The sequence below is a fragment of the Galeopterus variegatus genome, unplaced genomic scaffold (genome assembly GCF_000696425.1).
Source record: "Galeopterus variegatus unplaced genomic scaffold, G_variegatus-3.0.2 Scaffold3212, whole genome shotgun sequence".
Classification (NCBI taxonomy): domain Eukaryota; kingdom Metazoa; phylum Chordata; class Mammalia; order Dermoptera; family Cynocephalidae; genus Galeopterus; species Galeopterus variegatus.
The window spans coordinates 103,434-130,981 of NW_007729323.1; the positions used below are offsets into that span (position 1 = coordinate 103,434).

The following is a 27,548-nucleotide window of genomic DNA, read 5'->3' on the forward strand; positions in this document are numbered from 1 at the left end:
TCTTCCCTCGATTTAGTGTGCATTACCTTTCTAAACATGAATAGAAAGAGTTCTAATTATAGTTTGAAGAATTTTAAAAATTATCTATCATTTGTATAAGTATTACACTTATATTTTTGAAATTTGAAAAATCGTGTTTTCCCTTCTATTTCTGCCTAGCTATAGATTACATTCAACTGAATCAAAAAGGTTTTACCCACTTTCTCTATGCCCTTTTCTTATTACTGACACTTTCCTGAACTGATATCTGAATTATCTGGTTCCCATAAAGCCCAAAATGTAAGCACTTTATATAGAAAACTTATATGATATTAGATACTTTGTTTTCTTATTAAAAACTATTATTAAATTAATGTCTGTCCTTTTTTTATTATTCTATCCAGAGCTGACCTATGGACTATTGATCCCCATTTCCTGTCAGATAGTCAACAAGTGCCACAGATTCCTAGAATGGGCTGCTATTTCTGCTATGTGGAATTAATTTTATTCCTGGCAATGACAACAATAGCTGGCCTAGAGAAGTAGAACAGTTGTTAAGCAAAGGTTTGCACCACTGAACAGCATGACCTCCATAAAATAAACTCTTGTTTTAACAAGTTGTGTGGTACTTTGTTTTCTAGGAATAAGAGCTTTTTTTAGTGTGTACCAGACAGTAAAACTTGAGGATTTTAAGAAATGACTATTTGATAATATATATGTTAGTACGTTCTTAAATTCTTTGCTGTAACTGTGATGATTTCCTAAGTACATGAGTTCTTTTCTCTAGGACTCTGTCTTATTAGCTTCTAAAAATCCTTTGTGTTTACATGGTACAGTCTCAACCAATTGCAATTAATAGGCCTTTTTTTTTTGCAGTTTATACAATATAAGGCATATATGTCAGGCCTTCTCGTGTATAAAACAATTAATAGGCCTTGTATGGATCCCAATTCAAACAAAAAACTGTTAAACTAGTAAACATTTATAAGGCAATTGTAGAAATGTGAATACTACCTGGATATTTGATGATATCGAAGAATTATTTAATTTTAGGTGTGAAAATGATGTTATGTTTATTTTTAAAGTCTTTACCTTTTAAAGATACATATTTAAATATTTACACATGAAATGATATGATGTTTGGGATTTGCTTCAACATAATCTAGGTAGAAGACAGGGAATAAAATGAGTAGGAATATAGATGAAATAAAATTAGCCAAGTATTATTGATAATTGTTAAAGCTGGGTGATGGGTACACCAAGTTTATTATGTTGTTCTACACATACACACACGCACACACACACACAAATACATACATATATACATATCTATGTGTAATAAAAAGTTTAAGAAAATAAGACCACCTTTTCAAATAGTTTTATTTAGTTTGGGTTCAAAGCTTGTATAAAAGTTAAGTAATAAATTTCTTCAGGTTCACTTTAATCCTTTCACAGTTAAATGAAAAATACTAAAAAGTAATTATAACATTACTCTGTTTTTTTAATCAATGCTCCTAGGAATATATTCTGTACTCGTGGCCCTGATGGCTGGCAAGGCAGAAGTAAGGTATAATCCTACTGTCATACAACCCCCAATGATAGCAGAGTTCATCCGAGAGCTTGGATTTGGAGCCACTGTGATAGAAAATGCCGATGAAGGGGATGGTGTTTTGGAACTTGTGGTAAGTAAGAATTTTTGTGTGATTAATAAAATTTCCAGGAAAAACTTGGTGAGGGTTCAGAGAAGAGCTCTAAAGATAATTAAAAATTGGGAAAGTAGGACTTATAATGAAAATGAAGGAAACTGGAAAACAGAAGGATAAGATATGACTTAATGGCTGTCTTCAAACATGGAATGTAAAAAAAGACAATTGTTATATCTCTATTAAGAACCAAGAAAGAAGAACTGGGTTTGAATGAATAAATGAAAATGAATAAATGAAATATAGTGTGCTTCCTATTTAGTAGCATGTAAAAGAATAAATTCCAGATGCATTAAAGACTTATATTTTGTGATTGAAATCATACAACCAGGTGTAAGGCATATTGGCATAATGGTTTAAAATGGCCATTTTCTCCAACCCAACAAATCAACTGCTAGGGTTTTTTCTTGTAGAAATATGAGCACACACAAGGTTACATATATTATATAATTCTAACAGCAAAATTTAGAATCAACCTAAATATCCTTTAATAGGAAATGGTTAGATAATTTATAGACATATTATGAAAAACAATACAGCTATTTAAAATAATAAAATAGATCAGTACTACAAGTAAAGATGTCTAGGACATATTATTAGGTTAAACAGAACAAGCTGCACTACAATACTTACAGTATAATACTGTTTAACTGAAAAATGCAAAACCATATGTGTGCATGCTTATATAATAAATATGTACATAAACACCTAGAGAAAGGACTGATTTATATACATGATTAACAGTGTTTATCTTCGGAAGAGAGTGGGATTGGGGGACAAGAGCAAAGAGAAACTTGCATCTTTTCAATATTGTTTTAAAATTTTTAAACTAGAATTTATTCGAGTTTTATTTGTATAACTAAAAAAATTAAAACAAAAAATGAACCTTGTACCAATTTTTCCATGTGCATGCTAACATTTGCTATTATCTTTTTGATTATAGCCATCCTAGTGGGAGTGAAGTAGTATATCTCATTTTGATTTTGGTTTGCATTTCTCTGATGACTAATGATGTTGAGCACCTTTTCTTGTGCTTATTGGCCTTTCATATACCTTTTTTGGAGACGCTATCAGATTGTTTGCCCATTTTTAATTGGGTTGGTTATTTGTTACTGTGTGGTAAGAGTTCTTTATACATTCTAGATCCAAGTCACTTATCAGATACATAATTTTCAAATATTTTTTCCCATTCTGGCATTGTGTTTTCATTTCCTTGATGGTGTCCTCTAGAGCACAAAATTTTTTAATTTTCATGATGTCCAATTTATTTTTTTCTACTTTTCTTTTGTAGCTTGTACTTTTGCTGTCATACCTAAGAAAGCATTACCTAAACCAATGCTTTCTTCTAAGAGTTTTATAATTTTAGGTCTTACATTTAGATTGAGGATCAATTTTGAGTTAATTGTTATATAAGTGTGAAGTATTTGTCCAACTTCATTTTTTGGTTTATGGATATCCAGTTATCCCAACACCATTTGTTGAAAAGTCTGTTCTTTTCTCCATTGAATTGTTTTGGCACCCTTGTTGAAACTCAGTTGACTGAAAGGGTAAGGATTTATTTCCAGACCTCAGTTGTATTCCACTGACCTATTTGTCTATCCTTATGCGAGTACCACACAGTCTTGATTACTACAACAGATAGAGGAAGTTCCCTTCTATTCCTAGTTAGTTGGGTGTTTTTATGATAAAAAGGTGCTACATTTTGTCAAATATTTTTCCTGTGTTGATTAAGATGTTCACGTGGTTTCCGTCTTTTATTAAATATGGTGTATTAAGTTGATTGAATTTTGTATGCTTAACGAACCTTGCGTTCCTGTCATAAATCCCACGAGGTCATGGTTCTGTTGCTGGATTGGTTTTTTTTTATTGTTTTATTGAAGATTTTTGTTATCTATAGTCATAAGGGATATTGCTCTGTAGTTTTCTTTTCTTGTGATGTCTTTGTCTGGTTTTGGTATCAGGGTAATAGTGGCCTCATAGAAAGAGTTGGAAAGTGTTCCCTTCTCCTATTTTTGGAAGAGTTTGTGAAGGATTGGTATTAACTCTTCTTTAAACATCTGCTAAAATTCACCAGTGAAGCCATCTGGTTCAGGGTTTTCCCTTGTGGAAAGTTTTTTGATTACTAATTTAATCTCTTTACTTGTTATAGGTCTGTTCAGATATTCTGTTTCTTCTTGAGTCAGTCTTGGTAGTTTGTGTCTTTCTAAGAGTTTGTCCATTTCATGTTGGTTATCTAATTTTTTGTATACAATTGTTCATGGTATATTCACTGATAATTCTTTTTCCTTCTGGAGGTCAGTGGATTACCACTGTCTCTTCTTGCATTACTGATTAATATCTGGATTAATGATTTGAGTCTTCTTTCTTTTTTTTTCTTGGTCGATGTAGCCAATAGTTTGTCAATTTTGTTGATCTTTTCAAAGAACCAACTTTTGGTTTCATTGATTTTTCTCTGTTTTTCTAGTTTCTATTTCATTAATTTTCACTGTAATTTTTGTATTTCCTTCTACTTGCTTTAGTCTTAGTTTTTTCTTTTTTTTCTAGTGTCTTAAGGTAGAAGGTTGGGTTATTTATTTGAAATTGTTCTTATTTTTTAATACTGGAATTACAGCTATAAATTTCCCTCTGGGCACTGCTTTCATTTAATTTATTGTGCTTTTTAACTCCAGACTTTACATTTGGACCTTTGTATCTATCTGTAATCTCTATCTCTTTACTAATATTCTCTGTTTAGTGAGACATCCTTCTCACACTTTAATTCTTTAGACATGGTTTTCTTTGTTCACTGAGTAATTTTTAAATAGCTTATTTAATGTCTTTGTCTAGTAAGTCCAATGTCTGGGGTTCCTTCAAGGACAGTTTCTACTGATTGCTTTTTTCCTGTGTATGGACCATACTTTCTTATTTAATTACATGTGTCATTATTCTGTTGAAAATACGATTTGGCAATTCTGGAAATTAGATTCTTCTCCCTGCTCAGGTTTGTTGTTGGTGGTGTTTGTCATTGTTGTTGGTTTAGTGACTTTTCTGAACTAACTCTGTAAAGTCTATATTCTTTGTTGTGGTGGCCACTGAAGTCTCTGCTTGGTTGGCTTAGTGGTCAGCTAATGATTGGACAGTGATTTCCTTAAATGCTTCAAACAAATAAGTCTTCCAGTCTTTTCCAAGGGATTCTGTGTACATGTTAGAGCATGCCTTTAACACTCAGCCATATTCTTCCTTGGCCTTCACCTTCTGTTTGCACAGTCTAAAGGTCAGCCAGAGGTGAGAGGTTAGGGCCTTTTAGGTCTTTTCTGAGTGTGTGCACAGCCCTACTCATGTGCATGGTTTTCTAGATTCCTAGGAATATGTTGGAGCTGTTAGACATCTCGCTTCCCAGCTTTTCCTTTGAGGCTTTTGGTTAGCCTATTGTTTGCCCCAACTGTATCTGTCTTCTCAGGCAGCCATGAAGTTAAATAATTGCCTCTAATTGTTTTTCACAAATTCTCATGGGGAAAAGGCTTTTTGCACTCACTGAGCTCCAGTCAGGGCAAACATGCATTTTTGCCTGTTTTTGTAAATTTCAGGGAATCATCAAACAGGTAAAGTAATGACAGTTCTCTGGGAATGAGACTTTGAAGAAGCTCCACCCCTTTTCTACCCTCCCCAGTGGCTGCTCTGTGGCTGTTTCTCACCATGATTGTGGGATGTTGGTTTTCATGGTTACCACATAGCTGGAGAGGAGGGGATGGAAATAGGGCAAATTATAATGCCACAGAGCTAGCTGTTTTTATCAGGATTCATCTGATTTTCTTGAATAAATGCTTCCTGGATTGCTGCAGGCTTTTGTTTTATTTCTAGATTGCTGAAAAAATTGGTTTGGACAGTTTTTGCCAGTTTTCTTATTGCTTTTATGGAGGAGAGAATTTTCAGAGGTCCTTACTGAATCAGTTTTGCTGATATCCATCTCTTCAGTAGATATTCTTGAGCAAATCCTTCTTAATTTGTTATGTGGCCTTGGGCCAATTTCTACAGTATTTCAATAGTTGTTTTTGACACTTTTGTCAGTTTTATCATTCCTTTTTGAGGAAAGAATTTGACAAGCTCCTCTGTCAGTCATTCCTGAAATCCTACCCATCCATTTTAGAATTAGAACCCAACTAAACTATAAACCCACTCAAGATACAGCGGAAAATACATTTTTAGATATACAGAATTGGAATACTTTTGCTATCTATTAACTTTCACTAAAAGTAAAACTAAAGGCTGTATACTTCAGTGGGATGAAAAAATGTGGAGAGGGAGGCAAGATATTGGATACAAGAAACAACGATAGATGTCATATCTTCTATCACTGAGTAGTAGTGACAAGAAGAGGGAGACTTTTAATGAGATCCCTTTCTATCTAACTTGTTACACTTGGGACCATATCTTTGTTCAATGTAATATAAAAGTGGTATTCTATCGATCATATCTAAAGCACACTAATAGTGCAGATAAGATCTTGCATGTTATAAGAGTCCTTTTAGTTAAAAGTAATAACTCATGTTTCATGGAGGAAAAAGTATATTTCTGAATAACAAAGGCTTTGTCTTTAACAGGTGAGAGGAATGACGTGTGCCTCCTGTGTACATAAAATAGAGTCTACTCTCACAAAACACAGAGGGATCTTCTACTGCTCTGTGGCCCTGGCAACCAACAAAGCACATATTAAATATGATCCAGAAATTATTGGTCCCAGAGATATCATCCATACAATTGAAGTAAGTGCCAAGACTTACATTTCTGGGTTCTTACATATTTAAACAGCACTCCCTTGAATCACTTCTGGTTTGCATCAGATAGAGACAGTGTGAAAGGTGTGACCCCTTTGAATACTCTAGACAAGATCTGTCTCAAAATTTAGTGTAAACATGTCTGCTTTTTTTCTTGGTCTTTGTCAGGGAAAGTAAGGCAAAGGTACACTTGCACTATTAATCACTAGCAGATTTAAGTTAGAACCATAAATCACTTAAAAACATTTAGAAAATGGAAATAAAGTACAATTTGTTATGAGTAAGATTCATGTTATTCACTAAGAACATGAGGCATCCTGTAGAAGCCAAAGACCTATTTTTAAGTTAAAGTAAGACCAAACCCTTTTCTTTGTGACAAATTCATCCTGTGTTCTTCAGTAAATCTTAAGCAGTTTTGCATGTGAAAGCACTTTAAAAGTTTCAATGTGGTATAAAATTGGTGTTCTAATGACCTAAAGCATATTAACAGTTCAGATAAGGTCCTATTAGTATAGATAACAATGCCATTAACATCTTTGTGAAGCTAGCATTATTGAGTACCTATGACTTGCCAGTTACCAAGTTTGCAAAGCTTTAACTGTTATTCCCACAGCAGTGTCATCATCATCATTTTGGAGATGAGGCAGCTCAGATTAAGAGAAGTTAAGTTACTGGTCCAAAGTCACATAGCCAGTAAATGTTGTAACTGGGATTTGAGCCTAATCACTCTGACTCCAAACCTCATGCTTGCTCTGTTCAGTGTGCTACACTGCTAAGAAATGTAAGATGGTGGCATTTTCCCTAGTTTTCAAAAAGGTAGTATATGTTACTATGTTCAAATGATCTTACTTAGGTGTAGTTTCCTTTTTATACTTTGTTTTATTGGGGAAGTGAGTTTTGTTTGTGTTTTTCTGATAGAACAAGAGTAAAGACTGCATACGTGAGGCCTTGAATAATATATTTAGTATGGTGCAGTCTTTAGTGGCATATTAATGAAAAACTCTACTGAGGACAACTACACTTGAGTTAAATTGTTAATTTGAGAACAGTAGGATAGACATAACTAGAATTAAGGAAATATTTATTTCCCTGATGGTAGATTAGAAACGAATTGATTCTAGGAATCAATCCTCTTGATTACAGGAAGCATGTCTTCATCTTTGTATTCCCAAGAGACTTGCACTCAGTAGTTGAACTAAATTGTTCTTAATGACAATACATACCATGGCTTAGAATTTCTCTGCATAATATTTATACATTTAGTGAAATAATTTTTTCTCATGAATTTCCTTAGAGTTTAGGTTTTGAAGCTTCTTTGGTCAAGAAGGATCGGTCAGCAAGTCACCTAGACCATAAACGAGAAATAAGACAGTAAGTACTTTCGGAGTGTCAGTAAAAAACAGATTTTGACTCCTCATTACAAATTTATCATCCTGTTAGCATGTCAGTTTTTACAATATCATCCTTATACTGGGTAGAGTGGTCACAACCTGTATTTCTCTATAGTACATAAAATTTTTAACTGTTAGCTACTTGCTAAAATGATTTTTCTCTTCTTATTTTTTTCTGTATAAGATGGAGACGGTCCTTCCTTGTGAGCCTATTTTTCTGTGTTCCTGTAATGGGGCTAATGATATATATGATGGTTATAGACCACCACCTTGCAACTCTTCACCATACGCAAAACATGAGTAAAGAGGAAATGGTCAACATTCATTCTTCTATATTCCTGGAGCGCCAGATCCTGCCAGGATTGTCCATTATGAATTTGCTGTCTTTTTTATTGTGTGTTCCTGTACAGGCAAGTGAAATGTTAGAAAGTATATTTGTTAATAATGAAAAATAACCAAAATGTGGCAGACAAGGTTATTTTCAATGGCAAAACAGATATTTGCCAGAGTTCTGATCATTTTATGCTGCATGCTTTACAAAGTAATCTTAAACTGAGTAAAGTAGATAATAGATTACATTTAACCCCTAAGAATATTGTTTAATGACAAAGCAGAGAACAAGAGGTCAAGTTTTTTGGATTTGGTATTTATATCTGCTACCGAATATAACTTTGTATTTGTTACTTCTCCCTGGCACTTCAGTTTTTTACTTTCTGTATGTTTTCAACCCTTCTTTTGAGATAAATTTTTACTGTGTAATGGAACACTTCCATCTAATCTGTTCCTTTATCTGATTCTTATAAAAGGCAATAGTGATTTTTAAAATATCTTACTATGTTTCTCTACACTAATGAAAAATAAGCTTTACAGTTATTTTTACCAACAAAAATAGCCAGCAGATTCAATAGGTTGTGATATACCGCTTAAGTTGAGTTTTGTAAAGGGGGATGAATTTTATATAAAAAAAATCCTTGAAAGAAAGTGTAGTTCTTTTCCTAGGTTTTGTTTTTGATAGCCTCAAAAAGAAAAATCCAAGAACCATCTGACTTTCTTTCTATTATACAATATCTACTGTATCATAGAGGACAGCCCCCAGGGGTTTGCACAGCAATTTGAATCCTTCCCTTTGCATACACATCTGCTAAAATACAAACACTATTGTTTCAGTTTAAAATCTCCCCTTAGTGTTCACAGATTAGCTGAAAGCCAAAGGTAAGTGAATACTGATACTGTGTTAAGTTACTTCACATATGCAAACATATGTGAGTTTCAGCATTTTAAAAAATTCAATGATTATTGTTCTTGTATTGCAGTTTTTTGGAGGCTGGTACTTCTACATTCAGGCTTACAAAGCACTGAAGCATAAGACAGCAAATATGGATGTACTGATTGTGCTGGCAACCACCATTGCATTTGCCTACTCTTTGGTTATTCTTCTGGTTGCAGTATATGAAAGGGCCAAAGTGAACCCTATTACTTTCTTTGACACACCTCCTATGCTATTTGTGTTTATTGCACTAGGCCGATGGCTGGAACATATAGCAAAGGTAAAGTAAGAAACGGTGACATTTGTTAAAGTCTGGGGTGGATAAATGACCATAATATTTTCTAAACCAATTATTGGAAATATATGTTGATTTATGTAATTAACCATTTACTGAAAGAAGTATTTTTGTTTTCTCAGTGTTTTAAGTTAAATATTCCTTTATAAGATTTACCGAATTTATGAAATACTGTAGATAGTACAGTATGTCCATGTTTATTTTACGAGAGACATTTGAGAAGTACTTGTCATTTATTTATTAATATCATGTTATTAATTGAAACATTTAAAATAATGATGGAAAAAATTCACCCAGAGTCCCTGCTATAATGAAATCACTTTCTAATCCTATTCCACCTATCTTTATATTTAACAGAGTTGCAGTCATAGTCATACCACTTTGTACCCTTAACACTATAAAGTTTTCCCCCTGTTTTCATAGTCTAGATAATTATTTGATATTTCTGAATAGTCTGTCAAGTCAATATGCTTTAATTTACTAAACCATTCTGGTTTTGTTCTTAATTAGATCATTTCCAATTTTTTATTTTTGATAATCCTTCATTAAACATATTCATGTCTAATAGTCATTTCCATTGAGCTACTGTCTTAGGAGAAATTAGAAAGGATGTTATTGCTGGGTTAATGGGCATAAATCTTTTTTTTTTTTTTTTTTTTAAAGATGACTGATAAGGGGATCTTAACCCTTGACTTGGTGTTGTCAGCACCACGCTCTCCCAAGTGAGCTAACCAGCCATCCCTATATAGGGATCCGAACCCGTGGCCTTGGTGCTGTCAGCACCACACTCTCCAAAGTGAGCCATGGGCTGGCCCAAAGGGCATAAATCTTTCTATGGCTTGTAATGCCATAAATTGTAACATTTTTTTGTCAGCAAGGATATATCAGTGAAGTAGTTTTACTGCAACTTCATCAGCATTGCATCTTATCTAAATTCTTGCTATGTTAGTAGGCAGGGTTGCTTTAATTTGCATTTCTTCCATTAGTAGTGGCAATGAACATTTTTCCATACATTGGGTATTTAAATTTCTTCTTGAATGATTTGCCTGTTCATGTCTGTCAGGCTAGGCTAATGTCACAGAATCCTGCCGAGTGGGCCATTGTCAAGCTAGGGCTGGGTCTGGAGCTCACAGACCCCTCAAGCCCGTTCCAGACTGGGTCACAAACCCTTCATATGCCAGGCTGGGTCACAGACCCCTCACATGCCAGGCTGGGTCACCAGACCCTTTACACGCAGGTCTTTGAGCTAGGTAACCAGCAAACAGGTCCTTGGAAGCCACACATTGGAAGGCATGGCCACTTGTGCGGCGGTGGCCACCCAAGGCAGTAAACTCCAGCCAAGGTGGCAGTGCCATGCAGGTGCACTAACTCTGTCCACACACAACCTATTCACAGCAAATGCTTGGCAAGATTCTGAACATCTGAGGGGCCCTGACCATTTTCCTATATTTTCCCAACAATCCACCCCTTCAGGGTCCCTCACCATATAATCTACACATTCAGAATCTTCCACGACGTTCCCTTAGCAAGGATAAATTACCCTTACATTCACACATTACACGTTCCATCCCAGTCCCAAAAGCTTGTTGCAGCACCAACTCAGAAGCCCAAAGTCCAGTCTCCTCTGAGACCAAAAGCAAAACTCCTTCCAGCCGTGAACCTGTAAAGAGTCAAAAACAAGTTTATCTACTTCCAAGACACAGTGGGACAGATATTAGGTACACATTCCCATTCCAGAAGGGAGGAATAGAAAGGAAAAACAGTCCCCAAACAAATCCAAAACCCAAACAGGGCAAACGTTAAGTACACTCGGGCACCTGGACCCCTAAAGCGTTGGGCAGCCTCGCTCCTACAGCTCATCAAGTGCAGCCCATTGAGCTGCCTGGTGCCTGTGGCTTTTCCAGGCTGGCGCTACACACTGCCAGCAGCCCCATGGTTCTGGGCTCTTGGTGGTAGACCCACCATCCTGGCTCCACTAGACATTTCCTCAGTGGGGGTTCCCTGTGGGGGCTCTGACCCCACTTTTCTGCTCCACATTGCTCCGTATATGTCCTCCGCAGTGGCTCCACCCCTGCAGCAGGTCTTCACCTGAGTGCCCTGGCTTTTTTATACATCTTCCGAAATCTAGGTGGAGGCTGCCACGCCTCCACTGCTCTCACATACTGCTGGCCTGCAAACTTAACACAACGTGAACGCCTCCAAGGTTTTCAGCTTTTGCTCTTCGGAGGTGCTGAGGCAGGATTACTCCAGCCAGAGTGGCTGGGATGCAGGGAGCAGTTTGCTGAGGGCAATGACACTTCAGGTCTGCCCCTCGGGACAACTCAATCCTTCTAGGATGGGAGGGGCACTTCTCAAACACCCTCAGGGCCTGTGATGGGTGGGGCACCCTTCCTGACTTCTCAAATGCCTTTCGGGCATTTTCCCCATTGTCCTGGTTCTTAGCATCTGGCTGCCTCACCGCCAAGAGCCAAGATAATGTCTTTAGCAAACAGTTTATCTGCTTTATCCTTGCGTTTTTTTCTGGCTTTTGAATTACCTCAATCAGCTAGGCTTATACTGGCTATTCACTCAGTCTCAGACAGTTTTTGCAGTGTTCACCCACAGTTCAAACAGCTGCATTTTCCCAGTCCATCAAGGAGTGGCTGCCTGCCCCTGTGCATATCTGTGACTCTCCTGTAACCGCTGCCACCGAGACAGGCATGTAGTAATGGAGACTAAGTTTTCCACCTTTTCACCAGGTGAAAACATACGTGAAATTCTGCAGGGGCACCCGTCATCGGGTCATCTGCCCATCTGCATGTGGCACTCTTTTCCCGGGTTTATACAGCACCCTTCAAGCCATCGGGTTTAAGTGGCACCCTTCAAGCCATTTGCCTTCAAGCAAATGAAACATACACTTACTAAATTGTTTCTAAAGCACCTTACACTATCCACTCCTAGGTCCCATAGTTGCAGTAGCCAGGGGCTTTCCCTGTTTCTGCTGCTTTACTGTTTCAATTTCTCATGCACAACAGGTTGTGCCTGGAGACGCACGGTTTCCCCAACTCACCACTCGGTTGGTCGACTTCCCTGGTGTGAGAGGCAGGAGTGGCCAGTTGCTGCACTTCGTCCTCCAGGACATTTATCCATGCTTCCAACAATTCTGCTTTCTGCCACAAATCTCCATCAGTTTGCAGCATAGTGAGCAGCAGCCAGGCTCTGGTCAGCAGAAAGGTGGCCACTGGGCACCACATGCTCAAGGACAGCCATATTTCCTCCCCTTCCCAAGGGGTTTTCCATTGTAGTACCTGGTCTATGCTGCCTTGCAGTACACTGTGCAGCAGCCAGATCCTGGTCAACAGGAAGGTGGCCATAGGGTATGGCATATTCACAAGTAGCCACATTTCCTCCTTCTTCCAAGGGCTTTTGGCTCCTGTACCTGCTCAGAATCCTGTCGCAGACTGTGCCAATTGTAGTGCTAGGCTAATGTTGGAATCCTGCTGACTTAGCCAATGGTGGTGCTCCGGCTTGGGCTAATGTCAGAATCCTGCCGATGTTGCCAATTGTGGAGCTACAAATCCTGTTCGTGATGCCAGTTGTAAAGCTACATGACCACACCAGTTGTCGGGCTCTTTTACCTGCTGGTAATCCTGCCCTGACTGGGCTGATTGTTGAGCTAAGGCTGGGCCTGGAGCTCACAGACCCCTCAGGCCCGTTCCAGACTGGGTCACAAACCCTTCATATGCCAGGCTGGGTCACCAGACCCCTCACATGCCAGGCTGGGTCACCAGACCCTTTACACGCAGGTCTTTGAGCTAGGTAACCAGCAAACAGGTCCTTGGAAGCCGTAGGTTGGAAAGGCATGGCCGCTTGTGCAGCAGCGGCTGTCCGAGGCAGTAAACTCCAGCCAAGGTGGCTGGCGCCAGGCAGGTGCGCTAACTCCGGCCACACACAACTTATTCACAGCAAATGCTCTGCAAGATTCTGAACGTCTGAGGGGCCCTGACCATTTTCCTATATTTTCCCAACTGTGTCCTTTGCCTGTGTATCTATTGTGTTTTTGATGTTTTTCTTACTAATTTACACTATTTCTTCATGAATTATACCTAATAATAGTTTTTTATATTTGTGTACTTTATATTTTTGAAGTAGAAGATTTTCTGATTTGAACAAACTGATATTCCTAAAGCCGTCTTCTGGGTAAATGTTTAAGATTATATTTTTATTTCAGTTAAGACCTGAACTTTTTCTTTCTTAGCATTGTCAATGTGTTTGTTTCAATTTATAGGGGAAAACATCAGAGGCTCTTGCAAAGCTAATTTCCCTACAAGCTACAGAAGCAACTATTGTAACTCTTGACTCTGATAATATCCTCCTGAGGTATTTATCATCTTTTATCCCCCTTCTCTCTTTTTTTAACTTCTTATGAAAAAATTTCAAATACACACAGAAGTAGAGAGAAGAGTATCATGAACCCACAAAATCTCCCACATTTAACAATTACCTATACATTTTGCCACACTTTACTTCATCTCTCCATTTTATCTTTCTTTATGTTGTTATAGTAGTATTTTAAAGCAAATCCCAGTAATATCCTTTTACTGCTAAATATTTCTGTAGTACCTCTAAAGAATTGCTGTATTTTTATATAACTATACTACCATATTGCATCTAACAAAATGAGCAATAATTCCTTATGTCATCTAATACCCAATCCATATTCTCCTATCTCCTGTTGTCTCCAAAGTGTTTTAAGTCTCTTTGTTTGAAATAGAATTCAAACAAGGTCCATGCATCAGTGCATTTGACTGTCATGTGTCTTACATTTCTTTTAATCTAGAATAACTACTCCCTCTTTTCTTCCCTCCTCCCCCCAATACAATTGACTTGTTGAAGAAACATCCATCAATTGTTCTGTAGAATATCCCTCAATCTGAATTTGTCTCTTTGCTTCTTTGTTGTGTCATTTAACTTGTTGTATAACTCTTATGTTACTTGTAAGTTGGAAGTTAGAGCTAAAGGCTTGATTAGATTTCATTTTTTTGTATTTCTCATTTTTATACTCACACAATTGTTTAGGCAAATTTACACAATAAATAGTTTAGTTAAATAAAGCCCATTACATTATTTTTACAGCTTTGATTTAATTGTTCAATAACTGTTCAACAGATATTTAGAGTGCCTACTTTGTGCCAGGTACTGTGCCATTCACCAACAGTGAGCAAGACCGACATAGCAATTCCTAGCTTAAGTGTTGGTTTGAGCTTCTGTTGGGAGTAATTATGGAGTTAGAAACTTCACATACATTAATAAGCTTGCATGGAGAGGTCAGGGTAAGAAGCATATTGTCATGATGCTTTTCATATTAACTCCTATCCAGTGAAGAACAAGTGGATGTGGAACTCGTACAACGTGGAGACATCATTAAAGTGGTTCCAGGAGGCAAATTTCCAGTGGATGGTCGTGTTATTGAAGGACATTCTATGGTAGATGAGTCTCTTATCACAGGTATGTTCTTTCAGAGGAGCAGGAGCATGATGCGAAAGAGAAGTGAATCCAAAGTGTTAATGAAAAATAGGCATGAAAGGTGAAGCACTTTTGTAGAAACTATTAATGACTGAATTGTGAGCAGAGAATATGAGTTCTTTTTAATACTGTATTAAATCAGTTTCCTCAGATTTACTTTGTGGTTTTAGTTATGCTATTGAAGGCTCTTTTCTCTTGAAGGTTAATTACTAGAATATATAACCAAAGGAAGTTGTCTAAGTCTCCTGTACAGCCTGATAGATTTTGGCAAATTTTCCTGGGCAAATACCTATTCTGTCTTCCTACCCTAAGGACAGGTCTACTCTGAGCTTGGATAGGGCTCCCGGTTTTCTACATCAGGGTCTGCTCTAAGAGAGTAGGCCTGGAGTAGTTTTAGAGATCTTAGATAACTAAGACCAATCTGGAGCAGAACCAAAATAACACCTTTCCTATCTCAACCCTCAGGATGGTATCAGAAGAGGTTTAGCTTATGAACCACATGGAAATAACTTAGTATTCTGTGTTTCTGAATAGGGGTGCTATTTTCAGTTTGGAGTGGTTCTGAGTTCTGGGGGGCTGTCTTACACACTGTAGTGCAATTTAGTGTTCCCAACCCTGGCCCACTAAATTGTAGTTGCAGCACCCCATGCCTCCCCCCGGTCATTATTACAAACAAAAATTCCCTCCCACATTTTTAAATGCTCCTTGAAGAAAGGTTGAGAACCAGTTGTGGTAGGACTAGGGTGAAGCTCCAAAAGTATTTGCCAATACGAGCTAACATATTAGATTTTTCCAGTTGAAGGTATATCCCTGGGTTTGGCCTAGAAGTGACATAAGGAAAAAAGGGAGGGCAAATTTCATCTAGGCATTTGTGACAATTGACAAATAATGGTATGTTTCAAGATAGTGATCATTATGCTCCCTAAATCTATGTTTACTCTTCATACAGGGGAGGCAATGCCTGTGGCTAAGAAGTCTGGCAGCACAGTGATTGCTGGTTCCATTAACCAGAATGGGTCATTGCTTATCTGCGCAACCCACGTTGGAACAGACACAACCCTTTCTCAAATTGTCAAACTTGTGGAGGAGGCACAAACATCAAAGGTAACTTAATTCCCTAGGAAAATCAGAAAGTATTTTCTTTAAAGCCTTCTCAGTATAAATATCGATCTAGTTTTTATGTGTTCCTTTGATTAGTTTTAATTGCATTAATATGGAGTTTATTAAAATATTTCTGTTTGTGCTAAGTACCAAATATACTCTGTATTAAATATCAGAAAAGGAGGCTTTGTTACATATTATTATCACAATTATTATTTTTAATTCTAGGCTCCTATCCAGCAGTTTGCAGACAAACTCAGTGGCTACTTTGTTCCTTTTATCGTTTTTATTTCCATTGCTACTCTCTTGGTATGGATTGTAATTGGATTTCTGAATTTTGAAATTGTGGAAACCTACTTTCCTGTAAGTAACTTGTAACAACTCTTTACTGTATGCAAAACTTTAGGTTGTGAATCTTTTGCATAAGTAAGTGGAAATAACTTTAATAATTGCCAGTATCTTTAAAGTGCTGGAGTGAGAGGGTGATAAGAATAACATTTGCATTTCTGTTAATATAAGATTTCCTTTTGAAAAAAATTTTTACGATAACTTGTGATTTGCCAAAAGCAACTACTGAACTTTTACATTTTATGCTTAGTCTCATTTTCAGCATTTTGCTTTCACAAAGGACTATAGATATATTGAGGAAAACCTCAGTATGCAGTTCTGTCATTTACTACCATCAGTGTGATCTTAGACCACTTAATTGTTCTCTGAGCTTCAGTTACGTAACCTACAAAGAGAGGTTTTAATAATACCCATTCTGCATAACTTGCAGTTGTTGTGAAGATTAGAAAATATAGTATAAACACTTTGGAATTTATTATATGCTTTACAAATGTAAGATAATGTTACTGCCTATTCATCTAGGACTTTGATGGTCTCTAAAGTATGGTATCATAAAGTGGTAAAGTAGACCTGGACTGTGCCTCAAAATAGATAAATAACCTTTAAGTTACTTAACTTCTCTTATCCTCAGTTTTCTCATTTGTAAAACAGGGATAATACCTAGCTTACAGGATTGGAATTAGTATAGGTGAAAGCATACAACATACATAAGACATACACGTATGACGTATATGAAAGCATAAGCCTAGTTATCTATGTAAGTCCCTTTTTATTCTGTTTCCATATAGGTGTATAACTCTTAGATGAACATTTAAGTATTTGAGAACTTAGTAAGAACCTAGCATTGTAAAACCATTACTACTAAGAAAGTCTTTGCTGTGTTTCTTTATTTTAAAAAAATTCCATGCTGTACACTGTTTCACACTGTTTGTTCCTTCAGTTAAAGGGCAAGTAGAATCATAACAAGTGTGTATCTATTCCAGGTTATGGTCATTACTGTGATATGAAAAAGTTTCTTTAAATGATTCGTTTCGGTTAAGTACATATTGAACAAGAGGACTGTTGAGAAATATTTTGGAACATCTGTCCTTCAGGAATTTTTCTCACAAGTTCAGGGGGTCTTAGGAGATTTCCCTAAAACTACCAATCATATTTCTCCACATGAACAAACACTTGGTGTCGGTGAAAGCTTAACTAGCAGATATGCATGGTTCACATTGTTACATCTGAAAGAATTTTGTTGAAATATGATTAAGCTCCCCTTACATGTCGGGTGTTTTTTTTTTTTCATTGTCTTTGAAGAATACTGTGAAAGGCAAGTTTATGGTCTTAGTATGCAAAGATTCGGAGTTCCATTTGTTCAAGATCAAATTTGTTGAGAATTATGTCCCAGGTTTGCAACTATTCATGAAAGTTCCAAATAAAACACTTATTCTCAACATGGGACCAAAAATAGAAAAAGTGGAATTTGATATTCCGTACATTCACTCCATAGTTTCTAACTCTGGAACCATCAAAACTGAAATTTGGATTTAGGACTATGATTTATTTACCAGTTATGTCACAATTTCTTGTATTCGTAAAGGAAAAAGAAGTGTTTTCTTACTAGTAACAAGACATGCGTGTTGGTAGCTAAGTAGGATATATGAGTTTGAAATCGTGTTTTCATTTAAATAGGGTTAAGCTTTGTTCCTTTTGTTTTGTACAGCTCTAAATCAATAACCAAAATGTATGCCTTTCTTCTAAAGGGCTACAATAGAAGTATATCCCGAACAGAAACGATAATACGCTTTGCTTTCCAAGCCTCTATCACAGTTCTCTGTATCGCATGTCCATGTTCACTGGGACTGGCCACACCAACTGCTGTGATGGTGGGTACAGGAGTAGGTGCTCAAAATGGCATACTAATCAAAGGTGGAGAGCCATTGGAGACGGCTCATAAGGTAAGACGGTCCGCAGAACTAAGAATTGTCCCATCCAAACTGGCAACAGCACCCCTATTGAGAAACAGAGTTCGAAGTTATTTCCATGTGGTTCATAAGCTGAGCCTCATCTGATACTGTCCTGAGGGTTGAAGTAGGAAAGGTGTTATTTTGGTTCTGCTCCAGATTGGTCTTAGTTATCTAAGATCCCTAAAACTATTCCAGGCCTACCCTCTCAGAGCAGATCCTGTTGTAGAAAACCTGGAGTCCTGTCCAAGCTCAGAGTAAACCCAACCTCAAGGCAGGAAGACAGAATAGTTATTTGCCCAGGAAAATTTTATATAGTTTAGGAGGCTTCTAACCTATTTGTGTTTATTGGAACTAGTGCCTGCAATTACAGTGCAGTCTTTGCCTTTGCTTCCACCAGCTGGCAGTTTGCAGCTATGATTCAGGAATATAATCCTATTGCTGATCTCTCTCATATTAGGATTTCCATAACAGTCTCAATTAAGGCTACTTTGACTTCAACTAAAACCATGTTCCTACTAGTATGTTCTTACTAGTATGTTCTTATTATGAGGATATAAACTATATTCAGATACATGTTATAAACAAACATAGCTTAGAAGAAATCTAGAACCTCATCTAGCCAGTGAATGCAGGCTAGTAATTTTTATAGAAATTTTCAATTTTGATATAATTTCAAATTTAAAGAACAGTTGCAAGATTAGTACAAAGAACTGTACACCCTTCTGTATACAGCTGTCAGGCTTCTTTCCTAAGAACAAGGACATTCTCTTATGTAACCAGAATACAATTTTCAAAATCAAAAAATTAAGATTGATATAATACTGTTATCTAATCTACAGCCCATGTTCTAGTTTCCTCAGTTGTCTCAATAATGTCCTTTATAGCTATTTATTCTTTTGTCCAGAATCATGCTTTGTATTTAGTTGTCATTATCTCTTTCATCTCAGTTCCTTGGGCTATTAATTTTTCAAGTTTCTTATTCCAAATTCACTGTGAGGTGACTGTTCTCTAATTCCAGACTTCCTTTTTTCCTATCTGGGCTGAGGTTACCACATTGGTTCCCTGAGCTGTCTCTTCTTAGCCCAAGTTCTAACCTAGACCAAAAGCCAAAGCAACCCAGCAGGTCTTATCTGGTGTTCACTTCAACTTACTTACCTTTTCTCTTGTCTGCCTACTACTCAGATTTCCCCAAGAATCTATAATCCATTAGTATTTGACAGCCTTTCCTTTTTCCCTGAAGGCATTAGAGGTATCTCTTAATTTCTATTAACAATCAACCCTTAACAATTAGCTCTACTTGTTTAAAATATATTCAGTCATTTAGCATAATTAAACAGTTGAACTTTTGCAGGGGGTGAATATTTCTTTTCTTGTTCTTCCTTTTGTTCTCCCAAAGACAGTCAGTTTATGAAGTCAAATTAAGTCAAAAGTCAGTTTATTAAGAAACAAAATACAGGTTGAGTATTCCTTATCTGAAATGCTTGGGACCAGAATTGTTTCAGATCTCGGATTATTTTCAGATTTTGGAATATTTGCAGATAACTAGTTGAACATCCCTAATCCAAAATCTGAAATTCTCCTTTGAATATCATCTCATTGCTCAAAAAGTTTTGGATTTTGGAGCATTTTGGATTTCAGATTTTCGGATTAGGGATGCTCAACCTGTAGTAGTCTGTCAAAGCAAACCTTTTTCTCATTTCTGGAAAGGTGATGTTAAGGATTATCAAGTGATAGAGCTGTATTGTATTTTAATTTTCTTACAGGTAAAGGTAGTGGTATTTGATAAGACTGGAACCATTACTCATGGAACCCCAGTAGTGAATCAAGTAAAGGTTCTAGTGGAAAGTAACAGAATATCACGCAAGAAGATTCTAGCCATTGTGGGAACTGCTGAAAGTAACAGTGAACACCCTCTAGGAGCAGCTATAACCAAATACTGCAAGCAGGTACATTTTTTTCCTTGTTTGTTAATGTAGTCATGTCCTGTAGGAATCACCCAGATCAGACTTATACTGGTATTTGGCTATGATTTACATATATGGTTGGTATGAGGCTAAAGACACTTGTATTTTCTCATTTAATTTTATATATCAGTTTCTTCATACAGACAAATTTAAAGATAAAAACAGAAATGAACTGTAATCCTACTTCACAGATAACTCCTGTTGGCATAAATCTTAAAATAGAAGTAATCCATGTTTATGGCAGGAAAATTCAGATCAGAGAATTACATAATGCCTCACTCCCTGCCCCCTTCCATAATTCTTCTCTCCAAAGTTTAACAACTGTTAACCTGTTAATAGTCTTTTTAAATGACAACTTTATTGAAATATAATCATATACTATGAAGTTCACCCTTTTAAAGTTTACAATTTAATAATTTTTAGTATACTCACAAAAGTGCATAGCTGGTAACTGTTTTTAAGGCATACACCAACATATATGTATTTATCATTTTCTAAACTTTACACAGAAAGGTCACACAGTGACCAGTCTTTGGTACCTTGCTTTTTTATTTTATTAAATTAATTTTCCATATCAGGAAATACAGAGCTGCCTCATTGTTTTTAATGGCTGCATTGTATTCTGTTGTATGATTGGTTTTTTGGCTTGTACAATGTACATTGAACATCCTTGTCAGCTTTTGCAAGTCTATCTCTATATTAAATGCCTATCAGTGCAATTGCTAATAAAAGGATGCATGCAGTTAAATTTTGATGAATATTAATAATGCCCATATGATGAATTTTACCAGCACCCATACAACAGGTTATACCAGTTTATACTTGCACCAAAAGGTGTTCATTTCCCCACATTCTTACCAATACTTTGGTTTTTCCAGTTTAATAAGTGAAAAATATTTACTTGTTGATGGTTTTCTTTGCATTTCCTTAATTATGAGTAAGGTTGAGTCCCTTTTTATATGTTTATTGGGCATTTGAATTTCTTTTTCTTTAACTTGTCCGCTTGTATCCTTTGCCTATTTTTCAATAGGGTTGTTTGTCCTTATATAAGTTCATTATGAATTAGCTCACATTAATTTTACACTTAATATGTGGCAATTTCTACTATTGGTGTTACCATTTCTTTATTTTTTTTCCTTTTTACGTATTAACTGTTACTGACCTGGCTTCTTTATACCCAAATCACACAACAGAAAGGATGAAGATATAAAGAGCCAGGAAACAGTGATGACCTTCAGAATGCTTTGGCTTACTAAGAACACAGAATCAGACTAGAGAGCCCTCTGGTAACTAAAGGCCCTATTCTTTGTTACCCTTTGCCCTGTACTGAATAGAAAACCTAACTTGACTATAGAATTAAGAATTTAACTTGTAATTTTTTCCGGGAAAGGGCAGAGAATATTGGTAAGCCTTTCATGTTTTCTATAAATTTTAGAGAGTGCAATTCAAACAAAGGATTCTGAGGCTCTCCTGTAACTTTGAATGTCATGCTCAAGGCTCTATTCCTTCATCCTTATCAAAATCCACTGTCAAGTAGGCAAGGATAAGTGAAGGTTTTATTCTAAGCATTTAAGCATTTAGAATTAACCAGGCATATAGCATGTGTCTAAACATTTAGAATTAACCAGAAGTAATCTTTGATCTTGCTAGTGGATGACCTTGAATTCTCAAAACAACAGAGGAAGTACTTCTGTTTCTATTTGTTAGGAGCTGGACACAGAAACCTTGGGTACCTGCATAGATTTCCAGGTTGTGCCAGGCTGTGGTGTTAGCTGTAAAGTCACCAATATCGAAGGCTTGCTGCATAAGAATAACTGGAAAATAGAGGAAAATAATATTAAAAATGCATCCCTGGTTCAAACTGATGCAAGTAATGAACAGTCATCAACTTCGTCTTCCATGATTATTGATGCCCAGCTCTCAAGTAAGCTAATTTACTTTTAGTACCAATTATGAGGCAGTTACAAACAGATGTCTAACTTTATAACCCTGAACTGTTATATAAGAAACATAACTTGGAATCAGGATTTCATTCTCAACTGAATTTTACCATATGCCTTCTGATCACTTCACTCAAGTTACTCGAGAATATTTCCCAATTGTGCTCATTGATACCACTATAGGTGATGATGTCTAGCCTTAGCTGATCTTCCACGGTCCTTCTTTTCTCACTACAACTACTCCCAACATTTTATATCTTTCACAAGATCCTGTGATCCTCTCCCTCATCGCCTTTGTAAATTACCTTGTTTATTTTTCATATAGAAAATTAGGGTTCTTGGGCGTGTGTTCTTTTAAATATTTTTTGCCCAGAATTATTCCTTTTTCAGGAGAAGAGGTATCCCTCATCTTGCCTAATGAATCTCTTCTTGTTTGCTCTAGATCCCACCCTCTCTTGATTCCTCAGGGACCTCCCTCTTTCTCTTATGTTCCCTTGCTGCTTTATTTTTCATCTCTTTCTGAAGTAGCTTCTTTTCCTAAATGTATAAATATTTCTTCCATGAAAATCACTATATTCTCATCTGGATTCTGTCCTTTCCCATTTAGATTCTTTCTTTTCCCTTATATCTAAGCTTCTAGAAAGAGTAGTCTAAGCTTGCTGAATTCACTTAATCTCTGCAAAGTCATGCCTAAGTTCACTGCAGTTTGGCTTCTGCCCCATCCATATTATAGAAGCTATTCTAAGTCCACTGATGAACCTCAGTGCCCTCTCTAGTGGTCACTTTTCAGTCTTCATTCTGCATGACCTCACTAAGGCATTTGACAGTGTTGACCATTTCTTCCTTTCTAAAACTCTTTTCTCCTTTGATTTCATGATGCTGCTTTCTTGAGATTCTTCTCTCACGTCCCTGGCTAATCCTTCTCATTCACCTTTGATTCCTCTTTTCTCCTGCTCTTAAATGTTGGATGTCCACAGGGTTTTGTTGTCTTCTTTTCTCACTTTGCATACTCTCTCTATGTGATCTCATGCTCATCACTTATTCTGCTACCCATAGTTGTCCACTTACCACTCCAAAATCCATATCTCTAGCCAAGGCCTGTTTCCTGGGCTTCATGTTGGTCAATCTGTCTACCCCCAAAACATGATCTACCCACCTAAGTGTTCCAGCACCTCCCTACCCATTTGTGCCTGAGTGATTTTGCTAACATACAAATCTGATCCTGTCACTTTCTGATCGATACCTTTTATTACTGTGGCTTATAAACTATTTTTGAATCATGGATCTTTGGAGGAATATGATGAAAGCTACAGACCCACCCTTCAGAACATTTTTGTTTCACAAGGTTCACATATGTCCTGAAGTCCATCTATGGGTCTCTGTTAAGGATCCCAGATTTAATGGTTCTCTCTCTACTGCAGGACAAAGTTCAGTTTCTCTGAACTTTGTTCCTCATGATATGTCTCCTGCCTCCCTACATCACCCATCTTGTCTTTTTCCACTGCCCCACAGGTACTCTGTGTTCCATCCATACCAAACTACTTACAGTTTTTCCTTACAGTGTGCCATTTCCTGATTATTAGATTATTTCATTTACTATTTTCTCTATGTAATATTCTTGTCCAAAAATGGCTTGTGAACTTACACTTATGTTTCAAGACCCAGCTCACATCTCTCTTCACTGACTGACATATGCTGGTAGAGATGTTTGCTCTTCTTCTTGAGTTAATAACCATACTTAATCTCTATTAGTGTACTAGGCGTACTGCGTGATAATTATTTACCTGCTTGTTTCTACTAGTCTGTGATTTCTTTATTTGTCTATGAACTTATAATATCAAGCACACTGACACATAGGAAATTCATTTGACAACTTTTTTTTTTTCATTGAATCAGAATCGATTATACATATTTTGGGGGTTGAACGTTGAGATATGTTGATTAAATCAATATTACTAGCATATATATTGTTACAAATCGTAATCATTCTTTATGCCCCTTGTCCAACATCTCTCCTTCTCCCATTCCCTTCCCCTCCCCCCTCTAATTGCCCTAGATTTCTTCTCTCCTTCTGAAAGAATAATGGTCACTTTGTTAACTTGTTGCCTAGATGATCTGTCCAATGCTGAGAGATGTGATCAGATCCCCCAATATTATCATAGAGTAGTAGATGCTGCTTCTGTCATTCTGAAATGGGTTTTTTGGAAAGAGACAGCCTCTTCTTTTCTTTGTCTCTGCTGGTGACTCATGTGAATGCACTCCAGTGGCTGGCGGACCCTCAGTGTGGTGGCTGTGGCGTCTAGCCGCTTTTGCAGCAGCCATGGTTATTGTGGTGGCTGTGGTGGGCCACCCACGTGGCGGTGCTGTTTTTAGCGTGCTCCTTGGCACTGGCGGTATGCCTGCTTGTGGGGTGTGTTTGGTCCCCTTCTCCATGCCTCTGGTCCCTGGGCAGGCCCCAAGGTGCTGGCGCCATGTGCCTGGTTGTGGGAGGAGGGTCTGGTCCCCTTCTCTATGCCTTGGGTACTGAGGTGGGCGCTGAGGTGCTGACGTTTTGTGCCTGGTGTGGGAGGAGGGTCCAGTCCCCTTCTGCATGCCTCTGGACCGGGCGGGCCCTGAGGTGCTGGCACAGTGTCCCTGGTTGTGGGAGAGAGGTCCAGTCCCTTTCTCCTAGCCTCGGGTCCCTGGGTGGGCCCCGAGGTAAAGGCGTGGTGTACCTTGTTGTGGGAGGAGGGTCTGGTTCCTGGCTCCATGCCTCTGGTCACTGGGTGGGACCCAAGGTGCTGGCATGGTGTGCCTGGTTGTGGGAGAGAGGTCCAGTCCCTTTCTCCTAGCCTTGGGTCCCTGGGTGGGCCCTGAGGTAAAGGCGTGGTGTACCTTGTTGTGGGAGGAGGGTCTGGTTCCTGGCTCCATACCTCAGGTCCCTGGGCAGGCCCCAAGGTGCTGGTGTGGTGTGCCTGGTTGTGGGGGGGGGGTCCAGTCCCCTTCTCCATGCTTCAGGTCCCCAGGCTGGCCCTGAGGCACTGGTGCAGTTTGCCTGGAAGTGAGAATGGGGTCCGGTCCTCAGATCCAAGCCTCCAGTTCCCAGGCAGTCCCCAAGGTGCTGCTGGTGTGCCTGGGCCGGAACTAATTTTTTGTCCTTTGCTTGCTTCTAACACGGGGGAACTTCCTGTGGGAACCAGTACTTGAGTGTGTGGTTGTTTAAATTGCTACTTTGCTGCTGTTTCCCTAGGGAAGGCTTTTTGTGCAGCTCAGGGTTTAATGGTTGACTTTATAGGTACTTCCGGTTCTCTAGAGACCTGGTGGATCTGTGTTCTGTAGAATCTCTGATCTGGGCCTGAGTTTTTTCATCAAATTGCACCGCATGCGATTCTGCATTCCTGACCAGTCTCCTTTGAGTGGTCCTGTGCTGATTGGGGGGCAGATCAGCTGTCCTTGCTGTGTCCCAGTGTTCTCCCGGTGGGCCTGTCTCCCCCACCACCTGTGCTGCAAACACTTCCCATGGGATGGGCCCTGCGCTGGTCCCTAGCCATGACTCACCGGCCTCTGAATGGCTCCCTTTTTTCATTTGCTCTAGCTCCTCGCTCCTGCGTGGGTCCACGTGAACCCTATTTGTGGTCTTGCTGTTCTGGGGGCCACCAAGGCCCTCTTCTCTCCTGCTGCCTCCAAGTAACTCCATCTGAAGGGCACAGCTGCAGCTCCTGCCGGCTCCTGCTCCATGCGCTCATCAGCTGAGCCTTAAAGCAGCTGTGGCCCGAAATGCTCAGAGCAGCTTTTTCTTTCTCTCATCGTGGTTTCTCTCCACTTCATGAACTCCGTTGGTCTCTCCTCTTCCCCTGAGCTCCAGCGGCCCTGGCTTGGCTGATGTTACATTTTTATAGTTGTAAATTTGGTTGATTTGTGGGAGAGAGTGGCGCTGCAGACCGTCTATTCTGGCATCTTGATTGGATCTCCTCTTTTGACAACTTTTATTGAGCACCTGCTATGTGCCATGTACCATTCAAGGAACTAAAGCATTAGGAGTGAGTAGGTTAGACAAAGTTTCTGTCTCATGAAGCTTACATTCTTGGTGGGAGAACACAAAGACAGTGAGAAAATAAATAAGAAAATATAGTATGTCCGATGGAGGTAGTGCTATGGAGGAAAATAAAGCAGGGGAAAGGATATAGGGAGTTCTGGGAACAGTGGGTCCGTTTCATATAGGGTGAACAGTGTAGGCTTCTCTGAGAAGGTGGTGTTTAAGCAAAGACCTGAGGGGGTTGAGGGAAAAAGCTATGTGAATATCTGTGATGAGAACATTCCAGGCAGGAGGAATAGTAAGTACAGAAGCCTTGAGTTGGGAGTGTGCTTGACTTCTTTGAGGAACAGTAAGGAGAAAAGTGTGGCAAGAGCAGAGTAAATTAGAGGGAAAGGGGTAACAGGCGAGGTCAGAGAGGTAGTGTGAGACTATGTCATGTAAGGACATAGAAAGGACTTTGGTTTTTACCCTGAGATGGGAAGTCATTTAATGGTTTTGAGTAGAGTGGGGACAGAATCTAACTTAATGCTTTAAACGTGCTTCTCTGGCTGCTCTGGTAAAAGTACACTGTGGAGATGGGGGTTGGGAGCAAGGGCAGAAGCAGGGAGATGAGTTAGCGGGCTGTTGCCATAATCCTGCTGCAAGACAATGGGGCCTGTGGTCATATTCTAGGTGTGTCTTGAAGGGAGAGGTGACAGATTTTCTCATGGACTGGATATATGGGGTATGAGAGAAACAGGAGTCAAGAATTATGCCAAGGTTTGTGGCCTAAGCAGTTAGAAGGATGGAGTTACCGTTTAAATAAGATGAGGAAGACTATAGGAGGGGTATTATTGGGGAAAAGATCAGGAGTTCAGTTTTGTACATGTTAAGTTTGAGTACCTACTAGGTATCCAAGTGGAGATGTCATATAAATGGAAATATCAAGTAGGCAGTTGGCTACACAAGTCTAGAGTTCCAGGAAACAGACTGGGTCAGAGATATAGATTTGGGAGGCATCTGTTTGTAAATCTATGGTGTCCAGTATAGTAGCCACTAGTTACATGTGGCTATTTAAATTTAAATTAATTAAAATTTATTTTAATGTACAATTCAGCTTTTCAATCATACTAGTCCCATATCAGTGCTCAATAGCCACATGTGTGTGTTAGTGACTATTGTATTAAGTAGAGCAGATTTCCATCATCATAGAAAGTTTTCTTGAACAGTGCTGGTATAGATGGTATTTAAAGCCATGAGACTGGAGAAGACCCCCCAGGTGTGAGAGTAGATAGAGGGGGGAATAAGAGTTAAAGACTGAGCCTGACAGCACTATAAATTACAAGGTCAGGGAG

At 38.3% G+C, this 27,548-nt stretch overlaps 1 protein-coding gene across 2 annotated transcripts in view; it reads left to right on the forward strand.

The window, feature by feature from the left end:
• Positions 1-27,548, forward strand: part of ATP7A (ATPase, Cu++ transporting, alpha polypeptide) — a 72,846-nt gene that overhangs the window by 35,442 nt on the left and 9,856 nt on the right. The window contains exons 5-16 of one of the 2 annotated variants that reach the window (XM_008584297.1): positions 1,498-1,661; positions 6,263-6,424; positions 7,731-7,807; positions 8,012-8,237; positions 9,141-9,374; positions 13,657-13,748; positions 14,749-14,876; positions 15,844-15,998; positions 16,224-16,358; positions 18,092-18,286; positions 20,059-20,241; positions 21,967-22,183. In XM_008584297.1, the coding sequence (XP_008582519.1) occupies positions 1,498-1,661; positions 6,263-6,424; positions 7,731-7,807; positions 8,012-8,237; positions 9,141-9,374; positions 13,657-13,748; positions 14,749-14,876; positions 15,844-15,998; positions 16,224-16,358; positions 18,092-18,286; positions 20,059-20,241; positions 21,967-22,183 (1,968 nt within the window). The remainder of the gene's footprint in view (positions 1-1,497; positions 1,662-6,262; positions 6,425-7,730; positions 7,808-8,011; positions 8,238-9,140; positions 9,375-13,656; positions 13,749-14,748; positions 14,877-15,843; positions 15,999-16,223; positions 16,359-18,091; positions 18,287-20,058; positions 20,242-21,966; positions 22,184-27,548) is intronic. The other variant, XM_008584298.1, reaches the window with a different exon arrangement.